Source organism: Nannospalax galili, unplaced genomic scaffold, assembly GCF_000622305.1.
Source record: "Nannospalax galili isolate Female #2095 unplaced genomic scaffold, S.galili_v1.0 scaffold60, whole genome shotgun sequence".
Taxonomy (NCBI): domain Eukaryota; kingdom Metazoa; phylum Chordata; class Mammalia; order Rodentia; family Spalacidae; genus Nannospalax; species Nannospalax galili.
Genome location: NW_008346989.1, coordinates 256525 through 281390, shown reverse-complemented (window position 1 = coordinate 281390; position 24866 = coordinate 256525). Strand labels below are relative to the sequence as shown.

Genomic DNA, 24866 nt, shown 5'->3' with positions numbered 1-24866 from the left:
CGTGTGTGTGTGTGTGTGTGCAGGCACGCATGCATGTGTGCGTGTGCATGTGTGCGTGTGCGTGTGTGTGTGTGTGTGTGTGTGTGTGTGTGTGTGTGTGTGTGTTACAGGGCACTGGATGTCTGCTCGAGTCAACCTGGACACCTACCTGGGAACACGCAGAGATACCTTAGCGCTGAAAGCCTGGGAGGCCGAAAGCATGGGGCTTGTCCAGGCAGAAGTGGGGGCAGAAACTATGACCCTGTCTCAGGATAACCACAAATGAACACTCGAAAGAACGCAGTAAGTGTTTGCTTGGGGCCCATCTCTTCCAAATCGCCTGCTGCACTGTGCTTACGGTTTCCATGTACTTAGCCTCCTCAGTGCCATTTGGTAGAAAACCTGCCTCCTCAGGGTCAGCCAAGCAACAGAGGAACCCTCACAGCTCACTCAGGATCCCATGGCTGTCAGAGCATTGACAAAGGCAATCTCTGTGTGCTGCTTTATGGTTTCCTGCAGACCGGGGGAGAAACCTTTGTGTCTGTATCTCAATTGTCCTTATTTTATCATGAATAACTCCCATAACCTTCCCACAACACCTTACCCAATTTGTCCTCATTCTCTTAAAACAGAAGATAACTATCAATTGAATGCACTATTCCACTAAAACTTCCATGAAGACCGCCCCTGCACTCCCTCGCTCTCCTGTCACAGGTCTCCAGCCCCATTTACAAGTCCTGAAACTTGGTGGCTTTTGTTTAGTTTTTCTGTTTTGTTTTGTGTTTTATTTTTGTTGGTTTTTTTTTTTTATTTGGGGGGGGGGTTGGTTGATACGGGGTCTCTCTGTGTAGCCCTGGCTGGCCTGAAACTTTCTACCTAGACCAGGCTGGTCTTGAACTCAGATCTGTCTGCCTCTGCCTCCTGAGTACAGGGATTAAAGGCGTGCCCACAATACCTGGCTTATTACTTGTTTTTTAAGGAGCAGTATGGACTAGACACAGAGGCTGTTCTCCTTTACCCGGTGTCTGAGGCCCTTCCCTGGAACACACATGCCAGGATGTTCCCATAGGGACCACTCTCACCTCTGACCAACCACTGGGTTGCTCTGGTCCTGGCTATCTTTCCCTATGTTCCTATCCCCTGAAGTCCTTGGGAAACAAGCTATGGGTGATTCTCCTGACTGACTTTGCACCCACAACAGTCTTTCCTTATTGAAACCTATTTAATAGCCCACTTTTTGTCCTGCAATTGTCTTCCAAAGAACCACCAATCACATGCATCCACAAGTTTAATGTCATACTTAATCATCAAGTTCAGTGATCAGAAACTAAAATCATAGACACTCAGGTCTCTCCTCCAAGCATCACCATTTAGGATAGACTCTTGACAGACCACCCACACATGCAAAAGGCAAACCCCAGTTTGTGACACTGACTTGGGCATCAAGTCACCCAACAGTAGGCTATCACACAGAGTACTGCTGCTCCTACTTCATATGGTAGAAGGTGGTATAAATGCTATGCATGGCAGGGGTTGGGGGCAGGTGGTAGGAACAAGCTCCTGTGGGCACACAGCTCCAGCTACAGTCTGGGGTTTAGAGGATTGAGTGTCTAGGGCACAACGGAGCTGGGGATGTAGCTCAGTGGTTAGAATGCTTGCCTGGCACATACAAGGCTGGGGGTTGGATCTACATAAACCATGCATGGTGGTAATGCCGATAATCCCAGCACTCAGAAGGTGAGGCAGGAGGATCAAGAATTCAAGGTCATCCTTGTCTACATAGAAGTTCAAAGTCTGCCTGGACTATGTGAGACCCTGCCTCAAAAAAATCTTTTTAAACAAATAATAAATAATCATCAAGCATAAAGACACCTTGCTCCTGGGTCTGCTAACTCTAGTCTGAATTCAGCTCCTGATCTGACAACAGAAATCATGGAAGTTGACATTTCATTTTTTAAAGGCGGAACACTTGACACCTCTCACCATCATGGAAGCCTCTGGCCGCAGTAGATGCTGTCTGCTTGTCTGCCTTGCAGGAAAGGTAAACACTGACCTCTCCAAGCTAGCATCATTCAATATCTGGCAGGAGGGCACAGCTCAGGGTCTAATTTCCTTTGGGAAAGCAAGCTAAGCTATGCCTAGGGCGAGGTAAGGATCATTTTCTGCTGCCTCAGAAAGTCATAATTTTGAAGCAATGTACAGTGGTGCTAAAATACTGCTTGAAAAAGACAGGCGGTGGCTTGAGGGCTTGTGCTTGAGGCCAAGGCTGTGATTAGGCCTGTGACTGCAAGAGGCTCTGAGAAGGCTGTGCACTGCCCAGTAGGGAGGCCACCCTGTCACCTCTTCCTCTTCTCGCTCAGTGGAAGGGTAGGAGTGTATGAAGTCTTCCCAGCTTGACGTGGGAGAGGCAGATGGCTGCACTAGGGAAAGCCACTTAGAAGGGAAACAATGCACCCCTTGGTACCACTTGAAGGCCTCACCTAGCCAGTGGCTGCTGGGCTACTGTGAAAATAAATCTCTCCTCCTCATCAAGAAGATCCTGTATCTCCTGTATCCCGGGAATTAATTTCAAACTTTTCTCGCTTTCTCTCCTTATAAGGATAATTATTTCCAAATAAAGAAAATTATTAAGCGGCCCCAAGCAGCACTCTCCCAGACATTTGGCAAGTGCAGGACAAGCTGAGCTCTGTAGGTCTGGTTGGGACTCTCTCCAGGGCTGGGGCAACCTGGTGTTGTTTGAGGGATGGAGAGGAGGCTCTTCTGCTGTGAGGCCTGGTTCTTCCCCCTCCCAAAGACAAACATAGCTGCCAGGGCCCTGACAGGAACTTTTTCCACGTGCTGAGTGTTGGTTCCCTTAGTCACTCTTCTGACATTCAGGCAAGCCAACAATGACATCATGTCACGTTCTCCATGGTGATGGCCACTGGTTCCCACTAGATTAATTACCCCTCAGTCTTTGAATCAAGAACCACAGGCAGATGGTTTAAAGTGATCGCACCACAGAAAGGCCTTGGTACCAGGAGCAGAAGCTTCCTCAGGTGGTAACGAGTGGCACCATAGGAGGGAAGTCACAGTGCAGACCGGTTTAGAAGTCACGGAGCTTTTTATTAGTGTTCATAAGTCTTAGGTCCTTTGAGGTAGGCCCAGGGGGGCAGAAGAAAGAACAAAAGTCTCTATGACATGATGAAGACCAGTCCAAGTCAGCAGGCATGAGCTTTCCCATTAGCACCAAAAGATTATTTCAGCCAGTAAAGTGGCGCATGCCTGTAATCCCAGCACTTGGGAATCAGAGATAGGAAGCTCAGAAGTTCAAGGTCACCCTCTGCTGCATAACAAGTTCAAGGCCAGCCTAGTCTACATGAGAAAACTGCCTCAGAAGAAAACCTGATTTCAGAGGCAAGAGACTGTACCAAATACTTGTGGGAAAGAGCACTTCCAGCCAGGGAGCTCCTGGGCCAGCTGAGCATCTTCTAAGGACCTGGCATCCATGTGCAGAGGTCCCAGGCATGGAGTCTGTGCAGGGTTAGCCCTGCACCTTGTTCTCTCTCTCTCAGAGAACCAGACCATGCAGAAAGCATCCCAATACAGAGAGACATGATGCAGTGAAGACGACCTTTCCCCTGAGTTTGAATCAAGAACCACAGCCAGATGGCTTAAAGTGATTCCTTTTGAACTCGATCAAAAGGTGACCCTGGGTGGACAGGGAGCTGGGACCAGCAGAGGCCTAACACTAATGGGGCCACATGCTCTGTACTGGGAGGAAAGTGTGGCCTGCCTCCCTCAAACAGGGCTCAGCTGGCTTCTCTGCAGTGAGCATGCTCATTCAGTGCCACTGGTTGGATACTGAGGTATAGACGTGCTGGTCTTCTGTTTGTTTACACGTGGGGAAAACTTTCTCTTTTCCAAAACTGACCTCTTTGTCAATGACAGTACAAATTATGAAGGAAGCAGACAGAAATTCCACAGAGAGGCTTAACCAACCACAGGAGACTTGGTCACTTGTGCCTAGAATGGAGGACATTACAGAATGACTGCCACAGCTTTGGGACTCTGCCTGAACACACACAGTCTGCAGATGAAGCACAGTACTGGCACTATCGATCTCACCGGTGATGTCAGAGTTTTTCCTTGGGCCTTTGGCTCTGTGGGAGTTGGGAGCTGTAGGAAGTCTCTCGGTGCACCCCCAGCCAATGCCCCAGGGTTCCTCTGCAGACCTTGGGAAGGACAGTGGCTCCAGGACAGCATGTACGTATCTGCCGAGGACCCTGTTCCTGACATGTCATAACAGACATGTGTGTGCTTTTTGATAAAAGCACCTTCCAGTGGATGTTCTTAGTCATAGGTTTAAACACACTCTGTTTAACCTCAAATAGTCTTTGCAGTTAAGTTCACTAGATACATAGGCCAAGTTTTATCAAAGCCAGTCTCCAGCTTCAATCGTCAACACGATGCAGAATGGACACAGAGGGTGATGTTGGGATGCCTGCCTTCCTTCCACAGAGTGACAAGACACTTAGGGCTGTGTGGTACAGAAGTTCCCGGATTTTTGCCATGGTTTCACATCTAAAGAGATGCTATCTTCCCTTACACTACTGGTCCTATGCTAAGTGCCCTTCTCACCTCACCCACTTCAAGTCACCTGGGGTCAGAGTGCACTTTACCTGCAGGCTCCCATATGTCTGCCTGGGACTCAGGCCCTTGGAGGAGCCACCAGGACCAGGGGCCACCAGGCCACTGGGGAACAGAGATGGCAGCTCCACACCACATACAGCCTGGCCCCCATGTCTCCTTTACTCACCCTGCAGTGGCCGGTTCTTGTACAGGTCTCGGGCCTTCGCTGGGTGAGCCCTGGCTGTGTTGTCACACTTGGGCTGCTCGTACCTAAGAGTGGGGGAGAAAATGGAGAAATGGGACTGAGAGCCTGAGCTGGAGTTGTCTTCCATTTCTCACACAGCTTCAACCACAGCAGGCACCATGGGACCACAGTTCAACAGCCCCCAGTTTAACTCCTTGGTGAAGTGAGTGAACATCCTTGTAATCGACTTCCACGGTCAACAGGAAGAGCAGCCTGTGGGGGCTTCCCCACCTCACCCGGGCAGGCTCAGCCTCTCAGTCCAGTTCTAGAGAAAACCTCGTTTACCCGTGCCTGAACATCCGTGCTTTGCCATCCTTCTGTTTTGTGACTTTATGAGAAGCAAGTGTTCTGCCCAGCAGACCACTGAAGAGTCCAAGGCAAGGAGGGGCACAGGTGTGAGGACTGTGGGCATCAAGGCTTAATTTAACTCCTTGGCCACCTTCAGAAAAAAGCCAAATTCTCAGAAAGAACGTAGAGTTCACAGTGATCTGTTACTAAAAGGCTAACTTATTTTCAACCCATTTCATTGAGCTACAAAAGTTTTTCCAAACCCTATAGGGTCCAGCTGGTATTGGCAAAATGCCTCCAGAGGCTGGGTAGGATGGAGGCTGTGCTGCTGCCCGAGTGTTTCTCATCCAAACCCAGAGAAACCCCTGGTATTGCTCAACGGCTCCCTGAAACTGCCCTTCTCCAGTCCTATAGGAGTGCTGGAGTGGCCTGGAGGCCTGACTGGGAGACAGGGGCTTCCTCCGTCTGAACCACACACTGTACTCTCTCTGTAAGATCAGACTTGGCATGAAGGACTGGGTCATCCAAGGGAGGTGGGATCTCCTCCCATGGGCATCTCTGACTCTTACGGTCTATGGAAGGTGCAACCCTGTGGCTCCAGCCTTCCTCGCGGCTACTAGCCAACCCCAGCCCCCAGCCTTGCCTGAACCTCTGTTTCCTCCCATATCATGTCCCTTTGTCCAAGTCTCACGCATTGATCCCACTTTAGAGGCTTCTCGTTGGGGAGTGGGGTCCTGCCCATCTGGTGGGTGCTCCGTCATGAGCACCTGTGCAGGCTACGGGTCAGCAGCCTGATTGGGGAAGCAGACTGGCAGGTGGGTGCTGGTCAGAAGTGGGAACAAGTGGAATGTTCTGGGTCCTGGGGCTGTATATTTTCAGGCATGAAATGACTTGACAGAAAGGACTCCCAGATCATATCCACCCCAGCTACCACTTCAGGTTTTCTCCTTCATTTATTCCTTTGTTTTCCCACCACAGAAAATAAAAGAGAATGAAAATTCCCATTAAGAGGCATTCTTTAAGGTTTTCTGAAGCTGGGCTTGGTGGTAGAAGCCTGTAATCCTAGCACTCAGGAGGTGAAGGCAGAGGGATCAAAAATTCTTCACAATGGCTCAGTGAGTAAAAGTGCTTGTACAGTGACCTGAGATCCATCCCAAAGACCTACTATGGAAGGAGAGAACCTTCCAAACTGCCCTCTGACCTCCATGTACCCACACTCATACATGCACATTATACACTTGCACACATATCAAACATACCCATTGACACACACATACACATGCAGCACACACTGCAGACATATACATGCATTGTATACACACATACACATCCTGTATACACATATATTACACACACATATCGCAGACCTACATTGAACTCACAGTCACACACATACATCGTGTGCACACACGTACACATCATCTACAACACACACTGTGTACACACAAATATACACACATTTTATATACACACATACACATCCTGGATGCACATCTCTTACACACATACACACATAATTAAAATCAAGGTACTTTTGGCTACACAGTGAGTTTGAGGCCACTCTCGCCTATATGAAAGCCTATCTCATCATCTCGTACTAGTTTTGATCTCATATCTCTAATTTGGGGCTGTGCTGTCTCAGGAGTCCTAGTGCTGGTGCTAGAACTTGAAAAGACCACCTGGGAGGGCAGTGAGCAGGACGTGCAGCTGCAGAAATGCAATCTAGAGAAACGCTCAAGGGCGTGGCCAGTCACCTGGGCTGCGGCAGCCCTTGTCCTCACAACAGCGCTTGTTTCACAGAAGGAAGGAACATGGCCTGGCTGTGGCCACCCATCAGATCCCAAGATGACCGCCATGGAGAAAGGTGATTGCATGCCCACGTGGCCGTGTGCACACGGCACCATGCAGAGCTCTGGGGTCAGGAACAACAGCTGCCTCAAGGCAAGTGGGGCCAGCCAGCTGCACCAGACAGGTGGACAAAGCCTTTGCCAGCCCTTGAGAGGGTGACAAGGAAGTCTGTTCTGGCACTAATGGAGTGGCTGGCAGTTGGCCTACACATGATAGCCTGCTATAAACCTCTCCTGCTATTGACAAGTGGCCACTTGGAAATCTGCCCCTCCCCTCCTCCACCCTGGACATCACCCGGCTCAATGTTTCAGGGACTCGAAAAATATGGTCAGGATGCCAATCTTGATCCAAAAGGGCAGGTTCTCCTGGAAGAGCCACAAACCATCCCACCTCTGGTCTCAGACTGTCCAAAGAGATTCTGCCCTAGAGGGAGGGACAGCTCTTCAAGGGTGCATAGGACAGAGGGAACATGGGCTTTGATTCAAATCTACAACAGGATAGTTTCCCTGTGGGGGACTGTGAGAGAGATGGACTATAAATAGCAGTGTTTGACACCTGCAGCTTGGTGGTTTGCAAGATCAAGCCCTCCTCTTGGGGAAGTGTGGAGGAGAGGGCCCAGGGGGTGATCTAGGCCAGGCTGCCTTGATTACAGAATACTCCGGGTTCCTCATCTCAATACTTAGAGTCAAAGCTGCCTGGCAACACCCTGCCTCCTGGGCAAAGCACCCAGGGCCTCACTGGGGGGCTCCACACTTGCCCCTGACTCCTGCAAGCCACACTCTGGCATCGGCATCCCACCTGGCTGCTCTGTTCTGCCCCACAGCCTCTGTTCTTACTCACTGCCCCACAGACTTCTCACCATCTAAAACATTTCCTCACGTAGGCTCAGCTATGGACCGTCTACCAGCACCACCCCCTTCCCTCAGGAGGTCCTGATGCCGGTCCCCTCATTTACTGAGTGCCTGGAGCACGGAGAAGTCATTCAAATGTTTACTGGAAGGAAAGGAAGTAGAGTGGTCCCCATGGGCTCAAGTATTTGAACATCTGGTGATTTGGTGGCGCTGTTTGGGGCGGACCATGCATCCTCTTGGAGGTACTGGAGGAAGCGTGTCCCTGGGTGCGGTCTTTCAGAGTTCGTAGCTCTGCCCCACGTGCAGCTTTCTGTGTTTTCTGTGTGTGCTTGAAGACGTGAGCACTCAGCTTTCCACTCCTTCTGCCGCCAGGCCTCCCGCCATGGACCCTCATCCCTCTAGAGCCATGAACGCTCCCTTCTTGAAGTTGCTGTGATCGTGGTGCTTTATCACAGCAACAGAAAAGTGACTAACACTGAAAGTCAGGGCAGTGTTTCTCAACACCACTGGGAGGTGCACAGCTCCACAACGCTAACCCAGACAGTCCTGGGAAGAGGGACTCTCAATTGACAGATTGACACCATCAGATTGGCCTATGGGCACGTCTGTGGAGCTTTTTCTTAATTGCTGACTGATGTAGAAGGGCCCAGCCTACCATGGGTGGTGCCATCCCGAGGCAGATGGGTCTGGGCACAATGATCAAGCCAGTGAGCAGCGTCCCTCAGTAGTCCCTACTTCAGTTCCTGCTCCCTTGGTGACAGACTGCGATCTGTAAGCCAAATAGACTCTTTCCTCCCCAAATTACTTTCGTTCAGTGTGTTATCCCAAAAACAGAGAAGCAAAGTAGAACAATGGGCCAGTGTTGTCCTGCACCACTGAGAGTGTGTGCAACTACCCAGCATAGGCCAGCAGCATCCCCTAGCGCTGGGGTAGGAGGCATGCTCCCAGACCTGACTGTGAAGGCCCTGCTTTCTGCCCTCTCTTGCCCTGCTCTAACTGAGCCCTCTGTACCCCACCCCTCCACCCCACGCTCCTCCCCGGGAACTTCAAGTTCGCCCCTGGCTGGTCAGGCTGGAAGCAGCGGAGTTCCCACTTGCCCCGCTCACCCCTGGGTTACTCGCCTGCCTCTGTGGTGTCTCCTCCTGTTTGCAGGACTGACACTGAGGATGACACACTCTCCTCTCCTCTCAAAGCATTGTTGGTTAGACTGAAACCCAGTCCTGTCCTAGGGCTGACTGAAGGAACCATGGTGACTGGCCCCCATGCCTGGCCAGGCTGGGACTGCGTACAACCAGAGACAAGGCAAGTCCATAGTTCAGAGGGGAAGGCTGCCCTCACTGTCAAAAAGCAAAACTTCCTTCTTCCAAACTATGTTGCCATGGCTGCACATGGTGCCTGTGAACAGCCCAGTGCACAGCAGCCACTGAGCACACAGCAAGCAGAAGGCAGAGCAGCACAGAAGCCTAGAACCTGCTCCACTGTCCCCAGCTGAATTCTTAGTCCTGCCCCTAAGAGTTCTGAGCTAGTAGAGTCAATCCTGAGGCTGGGTGAGGCTGAGGGCTCTCCCTCAGCTGTGCCCCAACCCCACATCCGGGTGGGACTGAAGCTCGGGAGGCCCTGTAGAATCAGGCACCAGTCCTCAACCCTCAACAGTGTCTGCACGGTGCTAACCATCAGCGTGGGTGTTCAGCAAATGGTGATGCAGAGGAAGACAGTTGCCTGAACAGCTATCTGGTTCGGTTCGTGTCCTTTCCTAGACCTTGAAGACAGTTCTCTCACAATGGGCAAAGAGGGGAAAGCCCAGCTCTTGTCTGGCCCGAAATCCAGGCAAAGTCTGCACAGAGGGAAGGGGTGCTGGCTTTCTACACAGTCACAATATACACTGTTCTTAGGTTCTCCTGGGATAACGTTACAAATGCTGACCTCATCATTTCGGAGCCAGTTGGAGGAGTTCTGATTTTGACAGCGTAAGGATTTTCGTTGGCCAGCGCTAAGAAAACATCTGCCAAGGCCTGCCTCTCCTCCATGGCAGAAGCACGGCATGGGGCCAAGGCTACAGTTGGCTCAAGCTCACCGTGGGGAGCAGGAGCCCCAAGTGACCCACGGTGATGGAGCCAGAGGCCGAAGTATACAGGAAGATGGCCTCCAAGAAAGGCGCTCAGAAAACAGTACGCCCTGCCTACAGGACACAGGGTGAGGGTTACCACATCAACACCAAAGAAAGATCAAAGTTCTGGCTCAGCCCGTAGAGCCCGCTTTTCCATACAAACCTGTGGCTGCCCTGGGGCCCTGCTTATAGCCTGCTCTGTGGCTGGATCAGTTCTACGCAATGTGCCCTGTCCTCCACTGTGGTGAGGACAGGGTAGTGTTGACCGCTGAATTAGCTTTGATGCTGCAGTATTGCTACAATTTCCAAACCTGGGTCCAGTGACAAGATGAGGGCAGGAGGGTAGCTGGGCTGGGTTGGACTTGGTCACGATAAAGCAGGTGCCCTTTGGGTTATCTGTGCTTTGTAGCCCCTTGGGTCTATGTGCACCAAGATCGCCCCTAAGTACCAGTTGTAATACCTGAACAATTGGAGGCATAATTTAGGGACCCTCGAAGGCTTGCCCCAGGCATCTGAGGTAAAATCTGAGAACAATGCTTGTAACTTTGAAAGAGGTTTGTATATTTACAAGTTATTTTATATAAATCTAGGAAGCCATATCATTGAAGTCATACAGTAAAGAGGTACTGATACATGCCCACCGGGGACACATACCCACTCAGGACACACACCTGCTTCACGCACTCATTCAGGGCATGCTGGCTTGGGGGCTTGCGAGCTCCTGTGGGTGCTCTGGGAAGCATCCTTGTTTGCTCTGACACAGAACACAAGCAAACCAGTTGTTTTTATGTTCCAGGTCCATGCATAACACTTACTGCTCTTGGCTTTAGCTCATTCTTACTCTTTAAATGATTATTTCAGGATACAAAGATGGGTGGTCTATGGAAAACTATTTGGGGCATTGAGTTTTCTCAGCTTCTGAAATGCTCAACCCCTCTGGCCAAAGCCAGCAGCAAAAAGAGGCCAAACTTGGTCTTTGGTGTGGTACAAATACTTTCTCCTCTTGATCCTTCTCTGACTCACTTGGTGACTGGTGACTACCAGAGACAGCTTTCTACACTCGGTATGGCATGGTATCTAACAGAAGCTGAGCCCACGGTGTATGGAATCTGGGGTATCCTGCTTTCCTGGCCCCACACCCTCCTCCCCAGCACTTTACCTGGTGGATGTGCCAGGAATGGGCCGGCCTGTGTCCACCAGCACACACCAGCAATAGCCTGTGGACGGGTGACATTGCACCGGCTTGTAGAGACCACCATGCGCACACTCTGGGATCACCACGTTGTCATTCTTGGGCTGCTTGGCTTCCTCAAGGGCCGACTGGTGCTCTTGGTCGCAGGAGGAAGCTGAGGGAAGAGGAAGTGCCAGATGGTGAGTGGACCAGCCATCACAGCACCGTGGTGGGAACAGGGTCCGAAGGACAGACAAGCGGCACCCCTACCCACCCTCAGCCACTTGAGGTGAGCCATGGATGCTGTCAGCAGCAGGACAAGAACATGTGACTCCCCTCAGGAGGCTGCACCGTGTGGCCCTCAGCCCATAGTCCCTGAGAGACATTCACCATTGTACACACTCCCATGAGGGGAACCAGAAAAACACCTGCTTCCCCAAGAAGCATGCAAGGTCGTCTTCTCAGGCTGGAGACGGCTGTTTGCAGCTACACGGATTTGCATTCATGAGTGTATCTCCAGACACACATACACCACACACATACATACACAAGAATACACACCATGCACATACACACATATACACACAACACATACCCCCATACCACACACATATACAAACTTATACACCATACATACCACACACATACAAAGACTCATATACACCACACACATACACAGACACATGCACACATAAACCCCTCCACACCACACACACATAGACACACCACATACATACACATAAACACACCACACATGTATACAGACCACACAGAAACACACGCACACACCACAAACACCACACACTCACACCCACACATATCACACACATACACACACCCCATGTACACTCACACATAAATACAACACACACCATACACATACCACATATACACACACACACACACACACACCTGCTTCCTGACTGGTCCTTGCCAGACTTAAACCAGCCAGTGAAGCAGAAACAAAGACCATCTGCCCATGGTAGCAACAGGCAGACACTCTGAGACAGGTGGCCACAGGGAAATATCTACTTGATAATCACACAAGAGGAAATCTCCACGGGTCTGCAGTGGGAAGTGATTTCCATAAACTGTGGCTGAGCCTGCTTTAGAGGCACTGGCCAGTTACAGGGGCTCACGAGCACTGTAATACCAGGTAGAAGATGCCACAAAGCTGATGGGGAGGGGTTCTGCCTCAGTGCCACACCAGCCACAGGCAGCATGTGTTGTATGAGGGCAGCACCCGGCCTGGTGATGCTCTGAGGACCAGGAGAATTACAGACACAAGCTGGGGCTGCACCTGATGTCTAAAAATGCCATCACTGTGCCCATTCTCCAGTGCTGAAAGGGTACCTGACGCTCACTGCACACGCCCTGTGTATCCGGATAAATACAGTTAGGAAGCTGCCTAGATGCCCCCTTGTTCGCTAATTCCACCTGCAGTCTGAGGACAATCCCACGTGCTCCATGATCTGTCCATGAACTGACTGTACTACCAATCGCTGCTCCTGGATTTTGGAAAGCACACAGTTATGTGTGTTCACTGGAGCACCCGTACCTGGATGGCCTTCCCCTCATGTGGCTATTCAGAAGGACTGACAAGAAACTCCCCGACTCAGAATGAGAAGACAGACAACTTGTAGCATAATCTCAGTTCCTGAAAGTCTTTCTGTGCTCACAGCTGCTTCAAACTGGCAAAATGCAGAGGAGAGAGGAAGAACCTGGCCTTGACTGACAGCTCATATTCTTCCTCGGTCATGGCTTGTGTTCTAGGTGTGCCTAGCAAACACAGAGACACAAAGGACACCTACCCAAGCTCCCCAGGTATCTTCACACAGCTCTACCCAACTGTCACCAGGAAGATGGTATTATAGGAAAGTGGTAGTCATTAACCTTCTAACCAGACCCCCTGCAGCTCCAACAGAAGTTCAGGCATCTGTGGAGGCAGCTGGCCGTAGCTCTGTGAAACCATTGATGTGACACTAAGTGCATATGGCCAGTGGAAGCAGCTGGGCAGGGCGGAGAGGCCTGGCCTCCACAGCCCCGCAAAAGCCTTCACTTATGCTAAGGTTTGCTTGGTGCTTTGCCAAAATTTTATTAGTTCATAGAATTTACAGTGTGATTATCTGCCCAAAAATTCTTGGTGCTCCATCCAAGGACACATTGCATCTACGGAAATGGTTCTGGAAAATTCTTGAAATATCCCTATTGAGAACTTTGTCATATTTGAGGTTCCTTATAAGCAAAATAAAATTGATTAGATTTAAAAAAAAACTCTTAAATTTTGCTGTGTGTGTTGTAAAATATCAAAGCTACTGTAGCATGGTCAGAAGAAATCTTGTTTGTGTGAACCTGGGGAATCCAAGGTTACTAGAGAGATGCAATCATATTTTCTTTAGGAAAAACCGTAGTGAAGGCAGGAGACTTTACACAATGGATTTGGACCTCAGAAATAAGGCAGAGCAGATGTGCAACTCAGAATGTGCCACCTCCCCTGCCTGCTCCTCCCAGGCTCTATCCTCCCCAAAGGTCTGCACAGACCCCTCTCTGCACCATCAGGTCTACCTACACAGGCCATGCTGGGGTAAATCAGGTCTATACAAGCCATGCTGGGGTACCACCAGGTCTATACAGGCCATGCTGGGGTACCACCAGGTCTATACAGGCCATGCTGGGGTCCCCCCAGGGTCTACGCAGGCCATGCTGGGGTGCCACCAGGCTCTACGCAGGCCATGCTGGGGTGCCCCCAGGCTCTACGCAGGCCATGGTGGGGTGCCCCCAGGCTCTACGCAGGCCATGGTGGGGTGCCCCCAGGCTCTACGCAGGCCATGGTGGGGTGCCCCCAGGCTCTACGCAGGCCATGGTGGGGTGCCCCCAGGCTCTACGCAGGCCATGGTGGGGTGCCCCCAGGCTCTACGCAGGCCATGGTGGGGTGCCCCCAGGCTCTACGCAGGCCATGGTGGGGTGCCCCCAGGCTCTACGCAGGCCATGGTGGGGTGCCCCCAGGCTCTACGCAGGCCATGGTGGGGTGCCCCCAGGCTCTACGCAGGCCATGGTGGGGTGCCCCCAGGCTCTACGCAGGCCATGGTGGGGTGCCCCCAGGCTCTACGCAGGCCATGGTGGGGTGCCCCCAGGCTCTACGCAGGCCATGGTGGGGTGCCCCCAGGCTCTACGCAGGCCATGGTGGGGTGCCCCCAGGCTCTACGCAGGCCATGGTGGGGTGCCCCCAGGCTCTACGCAGGCCATGGTGGGGTGCCCCCAGGCTCTACGCAGGCCATGGTGGGGTGCCCCCAGGCTCTACGCAGGCCATGGTGGGGTGCCCCCAGGCTCTACGCAGGCCATGGTGGGGTGCCCCCAGGCTCTACGCAGGCCATGGTGGGGTGCCCCCAGGCTCTACGCAGGCCATGGTGGGGTGCCCCCAGGCTCTACGCAGGCCATGGTGGGGTGCCCCCAGGCTCTACGCAGGCCATGGTGGGGTGCCCCCAGGCTCTACGCAGGCCATGGTGGGGTGCCCCCAGGCTCTACGCAGGCCATGGTGGGGTGCCCCCAGGCTCTACGCAGGCCATGGTGGGGTGCCCCCAGGCTCTACGCAGGCCATGGTGGGGTGCCCCCAGGCTCTACGCAGGCCATGCTGGGGTGCCACCAGGGTCTACGCAGGCCATGCTGGGGTACCATCAGGTCTATGCAGGCCATGCTGGGGTACCATCAGGTCTATACAGGCCATGCTGGGGTGCCATCAGGTCTATACAGGGCATGCTGGGGTACCACCAGGGTCTACGCAGGCCATGCTGGGGTGCCATCAGGTCTATACAGGCCATGCTGGGGTACCACCAGGGTCTATGCAGGCCATGCTGGGGTACCACCAGGGTCTATACAGACCATGCTGGGGTACCATCATGTCTACACAGGCCATGCTGGGATACAATCTGGATCTACCCAAGATATTTCTGGGTCACCAGGAGAGAATGCTCAGGCCACTGTTAGCCAGCATCAGGAGGAGGCAGGGAGACATTGCTGGAGTACAGCTCTTGAGAACACAAGACAAGCCCTCCACGGCAGAGGACTTCCATCCCACCGGTGAGCAGACCTGAATGGATTGAACTAATATCAAACAAGGGACATTTCACACCCATGCTGAAGTTTTCAGGCATTGGGAAGTCATGGAGACATGAGTTCAGAAGGGAACTCAGGACACAGAGCTCGGCAAGCATCCTTTGAAAACCATCGGCAAGACCTCGCAAGATATCGAAGGCACAGGAAGAGGGAACTAGTAGTGAAGCCACAACTGGGGGGTCCCAAAGGATGATATCCAATGAGCACAGTGGGGTGGGGCTTTCCCAGGACTAGGGACAGCCAGGACAGATGAGTCCCGAGGAAAACATGGTACCTAGTGGAGATGTCTACCCTATTGGGCACAAGGTCAGACAGGGAGTCAAAGTGGAGTCTTAGTATAATTGTATTGGGCTGGGACAATGGCTTAGTAAAGTGTTTGCATAGTAGAGCATGAGGATCTGAATTTGATCCCCAAAACCCATGTAAAGAAAATCCAGGTGTGGCACACACAGTTCTAAGGCTGGGAAGGTTGGTGGACTCTTAGGGCTTTCTAGCCCACTAATGAGTTCTAGGCCAGTGAGAGACCTTGTCTGAAAAGTGGTGCATTGAGGCTAAGGAGTAACAGCTGAGCTTGACCTTTGACCTCCACATGTGCACAGATGCAGATAAAAACCAATGATAATTGTATCATCATAAGGTATGTTTGAATCTACTTGGAAGAGTAAGATTCCAAAATAATAACCACCCATGGAGAAAGATTAAGCTTGGAATTCTGTAAATAATTCTGTCAATAAATCTTCAAAATTCATACTGTGAGATTTCACTTTAGAGAAAACATCTCCATTTCTTCCCTATTCAGAAAGCTGCTAAGCTATAAGGTTTTTTCTTCTAATGGATTCTGATGTGTTGATGTGTAAAGAAAGAAAAACTTACAAATAAAAAGGCAGTAGAAGGAACTTTAGCATGAAGGTATATAACACCCCAAGGAGGGTTGGGGGAGAGCGAGCTGCTGCCCCCGTCCAGAGGAGCCTCCCACTGCCCATTGAGCTACGCTTGTGACAGACATCCAGAACTGAGTTATTTTAAACTGATGACAGGGTTGAAGAACAGATCCTGTCTATTAAAGAGAACTGTATACACTTAGAGGTGACTGAAAATAAGTAAAAACCGGAATCTATTCTGGAAGATCCTCTTTGTGGAGAATTAGGATGTAAAGAGGAAATTCACAGTATCAGTGTTGGGAGCTTCTGGGTCTGTGCTTCGAACACTTGAGAAGTTGCTCTCCTGAGCCCCAACTCATCACCACAGGTCTGCTGCTGCATGTCCACGTGGAACGGCCCAAACTGAGCAAACCTGTCTGTAGTTGTTCAGGGTGCTGCACATGCTCTCAGTTGGAGGAACGCGGCACTTTCCCAAATGCAGCTGCTTATTAAAGAACCACTCTTGTGTTTTTCAACAGAAGCCAATTCTTCTGCAGCTCTTCAGAAAGTAATACAGGTGTTGAACATCACTCCCGTGCTTTGTCATTTTAAAATAAACGCAACATTAAGTGCAATGCTCATCACATTTAATTTAATTCTCAGCTCATTTGTCCTGGCAGACCCTATTTTCTATTCCCTTCTCTTTTTTTATTTAGTTCTAGGTTGAATCTGAAGAAGAAATTAACTAAACTTGATTTTCAAAGTGAAAGCATTTTATTACTTAACTGGATAAATCCTTCTAAAAATCTGGCTCAGCATGAAACAAGAAAATGGGAAAACACAGTGGAAGCTAGGTTCGGACTTACCTGGTCTCAAGCCTTCACGCCTGCAATGTAAACAGTGGAATATGTGTGTGTGTGTGTGTCTGTGTGTGTGTGTGTGTGTGTGTGTGTGTGTGTGTGTGTGTGTGTGTGTGTGTCCAATTCACACATCAAAGCCCTCACCCTTATGGTGATGGAACTAGGAAGCATGGCCTTTGGGGTGATTAGGTCACAGAGTGGTACCCAGGAATGTGGTCAGAGCCCCAGTGAAAGAGGTCAGAGGGAACCCATCTGTCTCTTCCATCATGTGAAGACATCTCAGAAAGGTGTCATCATCTATGGACCAAAAATTAGGCCTTCACCAGACACCAAATGTGCCTGTGACTTGACCTTGAACTTCTGGGTTTCCAAAACAGTGGAGAACAATCTTGGGTTGTTTCTAAGCCCCTCTATCTACGAGCTTCGTTACGGCAGTCTGAGCAGACCAAGACAGAACCAGACCTCCCTCACCGTCCATGGAACCTGGAGGAGTGTCTAGAACCACCTGTGTCTTTGGGAAGCCTTCAGAGTCTTGTGAAATCAGAGGAATAGAACACTGCGGGAAACGCAGCAGCCCTTTCAGAGGTTTAAAGGTTACTACAAAACCAATTGCCCAGTCAGTGGAAATGACAGCAGAGAAGATGAGTGGAGAAAGAAATCTAACAACAGACTTAAAAGTAAATATCTAATCAATATTAGATCCAGAGCACCTCAGAAAGAATGGTCCTCTCAGCAGATGATTGCAAAACAGCAGGAGCTCATTAAAGAAAATAACCCAACATGCTATGCAAATAATTACTTGAGACGAAATAGAGGAATAAATATAAAAGCTAAAAATCTAAAGAGTCTAAACAAAGACATAGGCGTGAACCATCATGACACTGGGATAGACAACGTCTTTGGGGCAGACTGACCACAGAAGAAAGTTGGACAAATTGGACATCATTAAAATTTAAAGCAATCACCAAAAGATGCAATTTAAAAAGTAAAAGCCAGCCATAAGATGGAGGGAATGCTCCAATACACAGGTCTGACAAAGACCCCAGGCTCCTACACATCAATAAAAACCACAAACAACCCAATCTGAAATCTGCAGACTTCAGAGAGCAAGCCACATGACTGAACAATGAGTCCTTGAGGAAAGAGAGGCCAGCATGATTAGTCAGCATGAAAATGCAGACTGCAACCACACGCAGGCGTCCACACATGAATAGTCCAAATTAAAAACACAACACCAAATGTTGACCAAAGGTGTAGGAACTCAGTTCTTGGGAGCTCCTCACAGGAGAGTCAAATGCTCAAAGCACTCTCTGGTCCTAAATACTTATCCAGGAGAAATTAAAGCACAGGTTCACAAAATGACCAGTTCAGGAATGGACACAGGTCTCAGCCTGATAAGAAAGCAGCATAATACACAGATAAAGCTGGTGTGTGCAGAGAATATGAAGTTTTACATATACATTACAGTCAAGGCAGCATGAGAAGTGCATTTTATAAGCAAGAGTGAATCTCAACAGGGTGGAGAGGTGGCTCAGCAGTTAGGACCACTGGCTGCTCTTGCAGGGGACCAAGGTTCAGTTCCCAGCACCCACATGGTGGCTAACGACTGCCTGTAGCTCCAGTTCCAGGGGATCTGATCCCTCTTCTTGCCTCCTCAGGCATTGCACACATGGTATACTTGGGTATACACGCAGGCACAACACTCACACACAAAATAAAAATAATAAAGCAAAAAATTTTCAAAAAAAAGACATCTCAGAAAGTAAGGGGATGAACAGTGTATCTATGTACAGGAAAGTCTAAAATAAGGAGGTACAGTGTTTGGTGATGAATCTCAAATAGCAGGTAACCCCATGGGGAGGCACTTATGGGTGGGTGGGGGGTCTCTAGAGCAATGGTGCACTGTGTACTGTGTATAGTGAGACACTGATGGAGGCTCCACAGAGGAATAGTACAGTGTGTACTGTAGGCAGGAACATGTTTGCCAAGTATGTCAGAGTCTCCCGTCTTCATGGCTCACTGTACAAACACTTCTATACTTGCAATTAAACAAATCCATCGCTAAATAAGCTCCTAACATTTCTTTTCACATATATGAAATAGGATTCAAATAAATGAGAAATCTTGGTCATTAACTGGCAACCTTTTTTCCTTCTTTCTCGGCATGTCTCACGGTAGGCAACATCTCACACTGACTGACAGAGACATACCATGAAAGACAGACCTGCCCGCCCCACAGACAGTACATGTGCATGCGCCTGCTGTCCCACTACGACCGCCTCTATTGAGCAAAGAATTCTCTCATGAATTTTTGAGTAAAGACTAGGCATGAACTTCCATCATCTCCAAGCTGACTGCTGATCACTAACTGTGGGTATTTGCCAATTCATGAGCAGCAGGACGGGACCACCAACACCCAGTGGCCTCTGAGAAAGGGGCCAGCAGGAAGGCGACGCCTTGAGCCTGCCCACTTCCCACCCAGGTTTCTGACCCATGGGTCTGGGGGAGGTGAGGCCCCATAATTTGGGTTTCTAACAAGCTCCCAGATCGCACTAAAACGAGCACTGTTCTCATTTGCAAAGGTTTCTTGGTGTGGGTTTTTCAGATTTTCTTAGAGCTGATTACAGTACTTAATTTTTATACACGACAGCCTCATCAGTCACAGAATCTCTTGTGGTTTTCTTTTCAATTACACAAAAGTTATATGAGATGATCAAAGAAGGCATAGAAGCACAAAGAATTCAGAACTGCACTCACTAGAAACGGCTGAGGGCAGTGAGCGAGGAGGGGAGGGAGGCCTGGAGGACTCTGACCGGACAGAATAAACTCATTCACATGCCCACCAGAAAAGGCCAAGGTGGATCTGGATGCTGGGCTGTGAGTGTATGCAACACACACTTGTGACTGGCAGCTTTGTGTAATCCTGGGGCTTGCCATCCAAATCCAGGATCCTCCCGGTCACAGCCACAGGCACACCGGGCTGGCACCCACTGAGCAGGCGCCCACTCCCATAGCCTTCACAGAGCAGAACAAAGTGTGCATTAGTGTCCTCCAGCAGAGAGGAAGCCTAGGCTAACACAAGCCTGGCACCCCGCAGCACAGTGGAGAGTCAGGGAGCGCATGTGGACTGCCAGCCCCTCCCTCTCTGGAGCACCCTCAAAGGCAAATTAGGCAAAGTGACTACTCACAACAAAAAGTTTATTTGCAAAAAATAACTGTTGGATAAAATGCCTGGATCCAGGTTCTCTAAACCCAAATTAGAGTTGCTATTGCTTCATAAGCCTATCTAAAGCATAGATTCAGGACTTTCACAGAGGAGAGGCATCATACCAAGCCAGGATCATGCAGTCCTTCTACAAGGTCCATAGAGGCCCTGACAGTGAGCAGCTACCAAACTGTAGTCTCATAGCTCAACCTCTCACTTGTGTCCCTGCACGTCCCTGATATCTGTGGAGGACTCCCATGCTGAAATCCCATTGGTCTCCCCGTGTGTCAGTCACACCAGCACATCTGGAGAAGAGCAGTTCTGAGGTTCTGAGTAATTTCTATCCATGCTCACGCTGGCCTCTTTAAACCTGATTCTTCCAGGTACTCCGCAGCTGGAGGACAGGTCCCTGCACTGTGCGCTCTGGCGAGGATACACAGCAAGTGACTCCACCCAGTTCCTGGTCCCCAGCCTCCCATCCTGGAGAAGCAGCTGTCACCGGACCTGCAGGCGTCAGTGAGGCAAACATCACACTGTCCCAGGTCATGCTGTGGGAAATGTCACTTGCTTGCTTGAAAATTCCATAATATTAAGAAATTGGCTCTATTTAAAGGAAGCTAGGAAAAGCAGCTTCACTTTGTATTCAGACACTTACAAAAACAAATTACAACACCTTTAATTTCAGAAAAGCCCAGCATTGAGCCAATCTCTTCATCCAGTGGAGGGGACTACAAACAGAGCGCACAGTGGGGCAGCACAGCTTCACCTCTCCAAGGCTATGGCTTAAAAACATGAGACACAGGAGTCCATGTGATGCTCAGTGAGTTCAGCTGCTTGCCACAGAGCCTGACAGCCTGAGTGGATCCCCGGGACCCACACGGTGGGAGAACCGACTCTTGTGAGTTGTCCCCCAGCCTACTCAGGCCTCTGCGATACATGTATACATACACACAGTCAGTCACACACAAAATTAATGTAAGAAAAATATTTTTAACGAGACAAGGGCTGGGGAGATGGCTCAGTGGGTAAAGTGCCTACCATGAAAGTGTAAGGACGTGAGTTCAGATCCCAAAACCCACGTAGAGCCAGACATACTAGCGCGCATTTGTAATCTCAGAGCTCCTATGTCTAGACAGGAGGTGGGAGTGGGAGGGTCCCCAGGAACACACAGGTCAACTACTTTAGCAACAAGAGGTCCTGACTCAAGGTGGAAGGGAGGATCATCACCAGAGGTTACCCTCTGACTTCCACAGGTACACCATGGCATGTGCTCACAGTACTCACACATGAACACATACATCGTAACATCTGTCACACACACAAAGTAACACAAATGACACAAGAAAAGGGAGCATGAGCACAGTATTCTGATCTGATGTTCAGGGGACCCCGTGCTATAGTCCTTTCTATAGGGACCCGAACACAGCATGACCAGGGAGTGTGAGACATTAGGGACTGAGTTCTCATTGACCCTGAGTTCTTGGGTTGACCCCCTGGACTTTTCCTCATCCACAGAGCCCTGCAGCACAGCTGTGGGAGTTCTGACACCTGGGACCCCGGTCCTGTCCTGGATGAGCCTCGGATGCCCATGCAGGAAATGGACCTCAGAGCCACTGTAGACAGTGTACATCAAAGAGTGCAGCCCTGTCCAGGATGGGATAGGCTTTGCTTAAAAATCTTTGTCCTTGGTGCTGGAGAGATGGCTCAGCTGTTAAGAGAACTGGCTGCTCTTGCAGAGGACCCAGGTTCGCTTTCCAGCACCCACATGGTGGCAAACGACTGTAACTCCAGTTCCAGAGCTCCGATGCCCTCCTCTGACCACTGCAGGTACTGCATAACACAGGTGAACTTAACACACATGCAAGCAATACACTCATACATATAAAAATAAAAAATAAAATACTTTGAAGAAAAAGATCTTTGGCCTCTACAACAGGAAGGAACTTCCCAAACTCTTGGTAGTCCTGCGTGAAAATTCTGCAGCCTGTACCCACTGAGTTTCTGCTGAACAATGGGATCCTACTGTCCTTGGAGAGGTTATCACTCCTAATGGAAGCCCAACGCAGCACACAGCTTGCAAGGGGACAACTCAGAAACCTTAGCAGAGAGGGCCTGTGAGGCCGTTAATGCCAGCTTCCTAATTCCAACTTCCTGAAAACACTTCCACAGCCCTTTCTACATCTAAAGGCTCTCAATCTACACTGCATCTGAGGGTAACTGTAGACCTCTGAAGGTCTAGGGTGTGTCATGCAGACATCAACCATTCTCATAAGCTACCCAGGAAAATTCCCAGTAGGCATTCTTGTCATGTCTGTCTTATAGAGATGATAACATGAAGCACAGACAGGTAACACAGTCATGTCACCTCAGCTCAACGCTGAAGAGACACCTGCTGACTCCCACAGGATCATTTTCCTGTATCATCTGTGAGTCAGGGGTCAGAGTCCCCATGTGACCTCACAGTGACAGGTACAGGAAAGGTAAGCTGTTTCCATCAGGCAAGTTACAGTGGAACAGGACACACCCCCAGACTGTGATGCCCTAGTTTCCAGGAACCCAAAGCTTAGAAAAAGATCAGTGTGGTGGGATCAGTTGTGGCCAGAGTGGGCCCTACTGGAAGCTAAAGTCCCATCCACATCTCGGGAACATCAGTGATCACTCACTGCATCGTCCTTCCCTCCACAGTGTCACCAGCATTCTGATGGGTGCAGATCTCAGGGATGCATGGAACTGTCCTAAACTTGACTGAAACTGAGTCTAGTATACAACTTCTTAAACTGTGACCCCATAAGGGGCTGCTTAATCATGTGGGGTTGTGCTTAGATGGTGGCAAAATCTGGCAATTAGAAAAGGTTTCTAAGCATGCAACAACCTCAAACCAACTCCAAATGAAACGCATCAGGAGTCCAAGTGTCTCTGACCATGCACTTGTACTGCATTGTGGGGCTTCACTGAAGCCTCAGTTCTGAACACACAACATGAGCATTTTGTGCTGCACATGTTGTGACATCAAGCAGCACTAGTGAACGTTGCCTGAAACCCCTTGGCCTAGATTCAAGACTGTTGTTGTGTGGGGGTGTTCCACTCTTACAGGATACAATGGTTCGGTTATGGGAAACAAAGACTGAATATTTCCATACCAGCAGTCCTCAGCATACGAGCTTCAACTATACGTGTATCCCAGAGCTGGGGAAGCAGATTCCAACACATTGCTGGGGCCTGCTGACCAGCCAGCCCAGCCTAATCAGGGAGCCCAGGCCAGCAAGAGACCGTGTCTCAAAAAACATATGATATTCTCAAAGAATAAATAAAAATTATTATATTTTATTCACCTTGAGGGTTGTCACCAAGGTTGACCTCTGGCCTCCATCTAGGCGTGCACATGTGCACACGCACGCTTGCATACATGCACACAAATCGTTTAATGAATATTGAATTGTGATTAGAACAGAATTTCTGACCATTTCTGAAACAACCTTAAACATACTATGCTGTACTATATATTTATGGGAAGCAATATTCTCAGCACCAACAATTATAAAATAAAAATACTGATCCACTCTGAGAAACATTAGAGGTCCCATTCAATCAGAAGCATCAAATACTCAGCCAAGACCTGATTCCTCACAACATCCACCTCCTTGGGGCACTGGCTTTCATCTTCAAGAAACAGTAAAAAATAAACATATATCAAGGAATCATCTGAAAACAAATTTCTTCTTCATTAATAAATCATGTAACCAATAAATGTTTGGTTTTAATTTCTATTTTATGTATCTGTGTGCTTGGGATCATGTAAAAATTCTCAGATGAGACCAGGTTTTCAGTGAAGAACGTTTAAGGAGCTCTGGCCCAGAGACAGTGAGAAGAGGAGGTAACTGGCCCCAGGACAAGCCGACTTTCAGACATAACAAAGCCACAGGCACAGGGTGGGCAGATAAGGTAGACTTCAGTGCAACCCAGGCATCTGCTGAGACAGATGCTGTGAAAAGACCGACCACACACAGGGAGAAAACGTTTACAAAACACGTGTCTGACTATGAAGAACACTTAAAATAATAAGAAAGCAAATAACCCAATTAAAAATTGGGCAAAAGATTTGAACAGACACCCATCCAGATGTGAAGTAAGCCCAGAGGACGGGCCTCGGGCGCACCCGCTGTAAGGGGCTCCCATCGTATTGGGAACCTGGAGGAGGGCCAGGGGTGAGGAGGCCTGTGTGCTGCTGCTCTCTACACCATGTTTCCAGAAGGCTAAAGCTGCCTATGAAATAAAGTACATAGAACATAAAACTACATTATTCCACACTTGAAGAGAAGATGACAATCGTTAAATCCTAGTGAGCTCCGTGTCCCCCCATCACTGTCCTTTAGCCTAACCCCACCCACAGTCCTGGGCTTTCTCTTCCTATCTTTCTCCAACCCTAGATCTTGATTCTTTCATATCTAAAACTGCCTGAAAATGTGACAGGGGCTCGAGGCATCCCACAGGCTTTCAGCTCTTCCCCGAGTCTGTAGAATGTCAACGTGGATTTATAAATTATGATAAAGTGTAGGAAATAAAAGGCACTGATTTTTAAACAGCAAGGCAAGATTAAAAAAACAGAAAACTATCTTAAGTAGTTTATTAATTAAGTTTTGCTTCAACCCATAATTTCACTTAGTGGGTGTTCTAGTTTGTTTCTCCATTGCTGTGACAAAACACTCTGACCACTACCAACTTGGGGAAG

At 49.5% G+C, this 24866-nt stretch overlaps 1 protein-coding gene across 2 annotated transcripts in view; it reads right to left on the bottom strand.

Annotated features, from left to right (window-relative positions):
• The window catches only part of Smoc2 (SPARC related modular calcium binding 2), a 132861-nt gene that overhangs the window by 21787 nt on the left and 86208 nt on the right, over positions 1-24866 (bottom strand). For both annotated transcript variants that reach the window (XM_008843408.3, XM_017800699.2), the window contains exons 8-9: positions 11088-11274; positions 4778-4860 (exon numbers count right to left, since the gene is read on the bottom strand). In XM_008843408.3, the coding sequence (XP_008841630.2) occupies positions 4778-4860; positions 11088-11274 (270 nt within the window). The remainder of the gene's footprint in view (positions 1-4777; positions 4861-11087; positions 11275-24866) is intronic.